At 37.2% G+C, this 9,152-nt stretch overlaps 1 protein-coding gene across 1 annotated transcript; it reads left to right on the top strand.

The window, feature by feature from the left end:
- Nucleotides 1–1,862: 1,862 nt before the first annotated feature.
- Nucleotides 1,863–6,919, top strand: LOC147541599 (putative glycosyltransferase STELLO2). The gene is made up of 4 exons (XM_086633742.1): nucleotides 1,863–3,807; nucleotides 4,824–4,950; nucleotides 5,126–5,818; nucleotides 6,812–6,919. Exons 1-3 carry the CDS (start codon nucleotides 2,078–2,080, stop codon nucleotides 5,603–5,605), a joined length of 2,337 nt encoding a protein of 778 aa, XP_086489868.1. The 5' UTR covers nucleotides 1,863–2,077; the 3' UTR covers nucleotides 5,606–5,818; nucleotides 6,812–6,919.
- The last annotated feature ends 2,233 nt before the right edge of the window (nucleotides 6,920–9,152 follow it).

Raw genomic sequence — 9,152 nt, 5'->3', positions numbered from 1 at the left:
TCTCTAGCAACTCATGAGCAAATTAGTTAAGTGTCGTTTGGTAAAATTGATCCAAACTTTAAGGGTCTGTTTGTTACGTGTGAAAAGTCCCATGAGAAAATCGATTTTTCTGGTGTTTGATTCAACTCAAAAATATGAATTCGATTTCTTATGGTAAAAAAGGTTGGAAAAAAATTTGAAACTTTTTCTCACCCTTTACATGGGAAAACGATTTTCACACGCACTCTCTATCCTCCCTGCATATCTCACCCTCTTATCTCTCTCGAATACTGGATCTCTCTCTCTCTTCCTCTCTAAATTCCCTCTTCATTAATAGAAACAAAAAAACAATTAATTATATATGAGGAATAAATTCTCTAAGGAAACAAGGAACCATGTTTTTTTGTATATTCTTCGGGGCATATCTTAGTCCAAAAATTAACTCGATTAGACATTGCCCCCTAATCTTCTTCTTCTATTATGAAAGACACATAACTCGAATTCGCGACCTCCTTGTAATTCAACATGCTTTCTACCGTTTAGCCAACATCATCTATTGGTTATGATAGGAATACGATTGTACTTATAATGTTGAAGTTTTTTTAATTATTACATATTATATGCTACATTATAAATGTTTAGGGGTCAATAGACCCCCTAGGTCCAACATAGATCTGCCACTGATCGGATTTTTGAATGCTCACGAGCAAGACTTTGACACGACCGACAGAGAGGTGGATCTGAAAGAATTCCATCACATGTGCCATGCACATGGGAGGTCAACAGGAGTCTTATATGCACCTTCAGCTCTGTCACGACTTATACACCAATCAACAGGTGGATCCGAGTCAGTTGTGCAACTTGAACCCGAACAAGGGAAATCTGCAGAAGTATGTTCGACAGCTTAAACCCTACTCCGTTCGAGAGAAATATCAGCTACATGGATGATATAATACTGAATATTTGCTTCCCTTATCTTAAGATACAATCATATCCGTTGTCATTAGAAAGATCATATTAATATAGTATTGCTTATTTTGACGTTATTTCATTAGCTTGTAATTTCTTCTGTAACAAATTTTATTAGTGATTGCGTTATCATCTTCATCATCAACATCATAACAGATCTAAATTTCATCCCTCATAACATCTAGCTAAAATGGTGGAAGTAAAGAGATAAACTAAAGAGTATGAAGAAATAAAAATATGGTGAAGCTGTGACTGTGATGTTTCATATCTAGAGTAGAAAAAAAAATGGAGAGAGAGAAAAACTACCACGACATCAAGGAGACGAAGATGAAAAAAACAATATTAACCAAAATAGCACACCAAAATTCTGACCAAAGAAATATCTAATAGTCCCTCTTTTTACCAATTCTTTAAGGGAGCACCCGTAAACCCAAAGCAATCTTCGTTTACCCCAAACATCTGTTGGCGCTCGGGTATGTAGGTTTTGGATCAACTCGTCCAAAACCCAAAGCAAAGCTTCCGACTCGGACCTGTTTGAAATCTTAAGGCAGGTCTCGGACTGACCAGCCTAAGACCAATCTGAGAGGATTGTTAATGGTTGTTTGGATCAAGGGTTTGGAACCAAGGTTCTTTCTCTTTCTAACTCCTCGTCTTAGATCAAAGTTGGATTGAAATCAAAGTTCTTTCCATGGTGATTTTATTCTCTTTCTCTCTCTAAAACAAGGTTATTTCTCCCTTTACTCCTCATTGTAAATTGATGACGATGGGTTTAGAAACAAGGTTGTTCGATAATAAGGAGAAGAAAAAAACACCCAGTCCGTACTGGGTGCCTCCCCAGTGGGCACCCTGTCTGTAGCAATTCCGTCGTGTGCCTTTAGCCGCTAAAATCAAGCCCAAGCAAAGAGTTGAGGCCCAAGCAAGCAATCCATCACCTAACTAACAATTTTCTGTCGGCAGCTAAACAGCTCTTTCCAGTCAGGCTAACTGTGTACTAGTGCAGTGACAGAAAAGAAGACGGAGAAAGAGATCTAATTAAGTAAGAAGAAGAAGAAGAAGAAGAAGAAGAAGAAGAAGAGTGGGTAAGTGGATTTCACCATTTTGAGGTGATTCTTGAATTCAATTCCATGCAATGTTGGTCCAAGATCGTTTATCACCAAAATCATCCAAACCCCAGCATAGAACAAATTCAAATCCACCACCACAACCCTCCTTACCATCACATTTTCTCTCTCAAGTTCGTTTCTCTAAACCTAAAAATCTTGATTTCTCAACTTGGGTATCTGAAAATCTCTACAAAATCATCCCTATTATCCTCCTCATAGCTACCATCGCTGCCTTCTTCTTCCTTCGTAACAGTGGCGATAGAGCCGCTCTTCTCTGCTTTCAATCATCCAACTCCAAACAACTCAAAAAGATCTCATTCCCCCAAATCGATTGGAATTCAATCCCACCCATAACTGATAAATTATCTCCTTATGCTTCTTTTCAATCTGAGAAATGGATCATTGTCTCTGTTTCAACTCATCCAACCGATTCCCTTAGGAATCTTGTTAAGACTAAGGGTTGGCAAGTTCTTGCACTTGGTACTTCAGAAACACCTTCGGATTGGAGTCTAAAAGGTGCAATTTTTCTCTCACTAGAACAACAAGCTAATTTAGAGTTTAGAATTGTAGATCTTCTTCCTTATCATTCTTATGTTAGGAAAAATGTTGGGTATCTTTTTGCGATTCAACATGGTGCCAAAATTATCTTTGATGCTGATGATCGTGGGGATGTCATTGATGGAGATTTGGGTAAACATTTTGATTTGGAATTGATTGGGAAAGGTGCAAGACAACAAACTATCTTGCAATACAGCCATGAAAATCCTAATCGAACTGTTGTTAATCCATACATTCATTTTGGGCAACGTTCGGTATGGCCAAGGGGTCTACCATTAGAGAATGTAGGAGAATTGGGGCATGAAGAATTCTACACTGAAATATATGGTGGTAAGCAATTCATTCAACAAGGTATTTCCAATGGCCTCCCTGATGTTGATTCCGTTTTCTATTTAACTCGAAAAGCTAGTCTTGAATCATTAGACATTAAATTCGATAAAAATGCTCCAAAAGTAGCATTGCCACAAGGTATGATGGTGCCCATGAATTCATTCAATACAATTTTTCATTCTTCTGCATTTTGGTCATTGATGCTTCCGGTTTCTGTTAGTACTATGGCTTCTGATATACTTAGGGGTTATTGGGGACAGAGGCTTTTGTGGGAAATTGGGGGTTTCGTTGTAGTTTATCCTTCTACGGTTCATCGATATGATAGGATTGAGGGCTACCCATTTTCAGAAGAGAAAGATCTTCATGTAAATGTGGGTCGGCTGATTAAGTTTTTGGTGCAATGGAGATCTGAAAAACATGGACTGTTTGAAAAGATATTAGAGTTAAGTTATGCAATGGCAGAGGAAAAGTTTTGGAGTGAGCTAGATGTGAAGTTCACAGCAGCTTGGCTTCAGGATTTGATCGCTGTTGGGTACCTGCAACCTAGGCTTATGTCATTAGAATTGGATAGACCACGAGCTACGATTGGTCATGGAGATCGAAAGGAATTTATCCCTCAAAAGTTACCATCCATCCATCTTGGGGTCGAGGAAGTAGGAACAGTAAATTATGAGATAGGGAACTTGATTAGATTGAGAAAGAACTTCGGAAATGTTGTCCTAATATTGTTCTGTAGTAGGCCTGTTGAGCGCGTTGCTCTGGAGTGGAGATTGCTTTATGGTAGGATATTCAAGACTGTGGTTATACTCTCTGACCATAGCAATTTAGATCTTGCCGTTGAACGTGCCAAGTTGGAGCAAGTGTACAAGTAAGCTCCAAACCTTCAGATTAAATTCTTCATTTACTTACATTTCTTGAATGTCAAAGTTTAATGTCGTAATGTACCTTGTTAATTTACTGACCCAATATAAGAGTTTTATCAGCATAAATTGTGTAATCATGCATATTTCTTGCTTGAATGATTTTTATCTTTCAATCTTTGTTGACAAGTGTTTCTTCTCTTGAGTTAGAGTTAAGTGTTAGTTTATTTAGATTTTAGACTTCCAAACTTCAATTTTTGTGTAGGACTTTGCATATTTGAGTTTTTTTAGTTTTAAATAAAAATTTAGGATGCAATATCCCTGATAATGGTTAGATCTTGTCTAACTCGAACAACTTTTGGCGCGCCAAAATATTGAAGCTCTTAGATTTATGTAGTGGGCAGAACCAAGCAGTAGAGCTGTCTGGTGTCAAATTAGGGTTTCTGCAATCTAATTCTTTTTTATCTCTTTTTCTGCGTCATGTCATTTTTAGATTAAGCTCTATAATTTGAAACTATAGACAATGACACCCTCATAAGTTATGGACTTGATGAATGTATTCCTAAAAGAAGTCATACTGCAGATCTTTTTTGTGATGCGATAATATGAATCCTTTTTTCATCTAAACTCCATATTATCGGCTAGCAGTAGTACAGAATGCATGTGCTGCCTAGAAGTTAGCTGTGGATTGAATTGCATAAAAGTATCCTGATTCCATGGTGATCAATTTACGGGTTCGGCGAGCCAGTTGGGCCCAGATTGATTGTGCCAGTAATTAATCATCACGGCTTTATCCTATTGTTGATGGCCAGGCTCATGCCTATGCCCCATATTGGATCTCCCTCTTAAAAGTATACAATAATTATTAAATGCTGTAATCCCAGAAGTCCTTGCCATCCCCACTTGTGGGGTTGCATGGTAATACTTGGAATCGGAAATTACAGTACTTATAAGCAGCTTTTCTTATGAAGACATATATGGCTTGGTCTCTTACTAATAAAACACATTTTCTCTTGCCACACAGGTATTTACCGAAGATATTCAACCGATTTGCAACTGCAGAAGGGTTTTTGTTCCTCCAAGATGATACTGTTCTTAACTACTGGAATTTGCTTCAAGCAGACAAGACTAAGCTATGGACTACTGACAAGGTAGTACATATTTCGTCGCAGTTACCAGTTATTTGATGTTCTTTGTTTCCTCAATTTTCCATTATTACTGTTAAATTTTTAGGATGTTCAACTAAATTTAAATGTTATAGAACCAATTGTTTCTTGTGAGAATTATCTCTCTTGTTTTCTGACAATATCGTTGTGTTTTATCCAGGTCCCCAATTCGTGGTCAACTGTTTCAACCAGCGGTGACAACTCGGCTTGGTTTTCAAAACAAGCCGACATGGTGAAGAGAGTAGTGGATACAATGCCTGTTCATTTTCAGGTCAGTTACAAAGAAAACACTGCCGATTTACGGGGCCTAACAATCTGCAATTCTGAGATTTTCTACATCCCTCGGCGATTTGTAGAGGATTTTGTGGAGTTAGTGGATCTTGTGGGCGATGCGAAAATCCATCACAAAGTTGCCATACCCATGTTCTTTAAGGCCATGGATTCACCAAACAATTTCGATTCGGTTCTTGGTAAAATGATTTATAAGACAGAAATGGCATCTAGTAATAATAATATCTCAAGCATCTATTCGCCTCACGTGCCGGCAGTGCATCCATGTAATGTGTCAGATGAGCCTGATTTCATAAGACTCATTAGAACCATGGCTGTGGGGGATCCTCTTCTAATGGAACTTGTTTGAGTACTCATCAAGTTTTCGCCAGTTGATGAAAAAGAACTTATACCACATTGTTGACACTAAACTCAGCTTTCCCTTGATATAGTTATTTTTTTTTAGAGAAAGAAAGGGTTTTATTTTTCTTTTTCTTTTTGTGCAGATTAATGTTGTATGAATCATTTACAGTGTTGATAATTTGTGTAACTGGGTTAAGCATAGATATGGGAAGAAAAAAGAGTTGCATATAAATTTTTTGCTATATAGGAAAATGGGTAGTGGTTGCTTCTAAAGGCACCGGGCCAAAAGGCTCTTAGCATCCGAAAAATTTATTGATTCGGGTCAATGACTATTGACTCGAGTTCTCTATAAGCACCGATTTTTAATGTGGGTGACGGTCACCTTCGTTTGCTTCTTCCATCTTCTTTCAAAACAAAAGGAATCCTGATTAATTTTTCTTTTAAAATAAAACCCTAAAAAAGTCTCCGGCAACAATTAAGAACCAATTAACAACATCTCAATTTCATTTTCTATCACCAGAACATCTCACATCGCCCCTCCCACTGGTTGTTAGGTGAAAGACTATATCTTGATTCTTGAGGAAAAATATATATATATATATATACAGAGAGAGATTGTTGGGTTGATTTCTCTATCTTCTTCTTCTTGGAATCAATCCTTCAACTACCAATGCTTAGGTTTTAATTTAAACAATCAAGAACCAATTAACAACATCACAATTTCATTTTCTATCAACAGAACATCTCGCATCACCCCTCCCACAGGTTGTTAGGTGAAAGACTGTATCTTGATTCTTGAAGATATATATATATAGAGAGAGAGAGAGAGAGAAATTGGTAATATTACAAAATGGGTTTTAGAGGTAATTAAATTACTGAGTTATATCTAGAGAGAGAGGTAATTGAGTTTTCTATGTGGATTACGTGAAGAGAAACGGATTAGCCAATCCGTGAGTATGTGAAGAGCAACGGATTGGCTAATCCGTGACTTACTAGAAACGGACGGACTGGTCTAGTCCGTCTAGTATGTCTTAGGGCATCATTGTTCTTTCCGAAATTCTGGTTGGATTTTGTGAGAGATGGATGAAGGGGTTAAGGTTAACTCCACTTGACCGGTGCCTACATAGTTAGACGGTGCTAACAGAGAAAAGAGCGGTTGGGCCTGGTGCTAACAGAGATGGATGCTAACAGCCCTTTGGCCTGGTGCCTTTAGAAGCACCCATGGGTAGTTCATTCACTATTGTCTCTTGGTAGTTAAGGTTGTTACTTTCCCACAAGTTATCTTCATAACTAACTCATTTACAAGCAGACTCAAGCACTCGTCTCTAACTGTTTCTTTTCTTTTATTTTCCCCTTGTGAATTATTTTGTGCAGTTTTAGGTAGACATATTATCACATATTTAACTTATGGTTATTCAACCAAAAAAAAACTTATGGTGTGTTTGAATCCATTTTAAGATCTTACCAAAAATCTTTCATACTAAGAGCATCTCCAATGCAAAACTTAAAAAAAACTCTATTTGGCTTATGTATTGAGTCTCAATTGAGATTCTCTTTCCTATGTGGCTAACTTGAGTGTCTCTAATTCAAGTTCTTCTCCAATGCAACTCTCTAAAAAAACTCTAATAGATACACATGTCACATACATTTAATAGGAAAAAGTGGTTGAGAATGAACGACTTTCTATTGGTCCAAAAATTAAGTTTGATGACTAGGACACTTAAGACTCTCAAAAGAGATCTCAAAAATAGAGTTTCTAGTTGAGACATCTTAAAACTTAATGCTTCCACATCATCTTAAGATGACAATTGAGTTTTGCATTGGAGAGGTTTTTTCTCAAAAAAACTCTAAAGTCATAGGTGGCACTTAAGATTTTAAGATTGAGTCTTGCATTGGAGATGCTCTAAGATTCTTCAATCTGACTTAAATTTGTATTGAATTAAAATTTCACCATACCCCTTACGATTTGTTAGGATTTTAGATTATTGCAAATTTAGACTTAAATTTCAAATTTAAAATTAACTAAAAGAATTTTATTTCTAGATTGAAACGAAGTGATTATATCGGAAAATGTCACTATAAAAACACGATTTCTTTTTAATTTAAAAATGCATGTGTTTTTTTTTCTGAAATGAATTTTTCTAGAAAATAAATTTCTGAAGGAAAAAAAAGCCAGCGTTTTGGAGAAATCAAAATGGTTCCCGGGGTGGAAAATTTTAAAGGGAAGATGTGAAATTTTGGAAATCTTTCGGGTAAACAAAACATTTCTTCTTCATCATCTTCAACTCCGGTCACCAACTCCGGCCACCACCTCCGGTCACAACGACCATTTTCTCTTTTTGTTTCTTCCTCCTCTCTCCCTCTCTCTTATAGTTTTCTCTCTCAATCTCACTCCCTTCTTCTCTCTCTATTCCTCTTTCTCTCTCTCGTACAGTCTCACACTCTCTCACAATTCCGACGAAGGAAAGCTTTTCCTTCCCCGAAACAAGACCTTGAGGAGGGTTTCGCCTAACCTTCCTCGAGGGTTTTGTGGTCGGTCGACCACGAATTCAGAGAGAGATAGGGGGGGGGGGGGGGAAGAGAGAGAGAGAGAGAGTTTAGGGAGAATGAGAGTGAGACGGAGTATTAGGGTTTGGTGATCGGAGAAACCGAGATACAATGAGAGAGAGAACGAGATATAATGAGAAAGAGGCAGTGAGAGCGATAAAGAGAGAGAGAGAGAGAGAGAGGGGGGGGGGGGGGAAAGAGAAAGATGCAAATGATGATGGTGGTGGCCGGATTTTGGTGATGATGGTGGTGGTCGGATTTCGGCGACCCTTCTAGAATGCAGAATAAATGGTCAACAAATTTGTTTTCTCCCTGACAATTAGAAAATATATTGGTCAATTAAAGCTAACCAGTTTCTGACAAAGTCTTCGCACTCTGAAAACTACTTCGATTTCTCCAAAGCGCTCGAAAAAAACACCTTTCTTTAAAAGAATAGTTTTTAAAGAAGAGCAAATGAAATCCGTGGATCCATGATTTGTTCGGCTAAACACACCTTTAAGTGTTTTACCGCAATTTTTAGGTTGTTAGTAAACAATTTAAACAAGATTTTTGTTTGTTTCTTATTTAATATTTGTCTAACAGTGAAACAGAACAAAAGCAATGTATCTTATAATACATCCTAAATTAAGTAACTCATGAGATATTAATATTTAAGCTTAACCAAACATTGAGTTTAATTAACAACTTTACTTAATCAGTGGAGCAGCTAATCTTGCTTACTGGTTTTGACTTACCTTTACTAGTATTTCTTAATACTTGTTTAGATTAGTTGAAGAAATGAATTAAACCCCAAATTCATAAAACAAACAAAACAAAGGAGAAGTGAAAAAGTAAAGTGATCGATCAGACCTCCCAACTGCTACTAAATATTCAATCTCAAGCAACTAAACTAAATCCACCACCTAACTATACCTGTCGGCAGCTGACACATCTCTCTCTCCCCCAGTCACTATACAATAATCTAGAGAGAGAAAGAGAAAGAGATCTGAACAACAACAATCCTGAAG

Source organism: Eschscholzia californica, unplaced genomic scaffold (genome assembly GCF_041429995.1).
Source record: "Eschscholzia californica isolate CP2 unplaced genomic scaffold, dmEscCali1.0.p SCAF_4, whole genome shotgun sequence".
NCBI classification, from domain to species: Eukaryota; Viridiplantae; Streptophyta; class Magnoliopsida; order Ranunculales; family Papaveraceae; genus Eschscholzia; species Eschscholzia californica.
The sequence above is the reverse complement of the archived record's forward strand: the minus strand, read 5'-3'. Positions and strand labels throughout refer to the sequence as shown.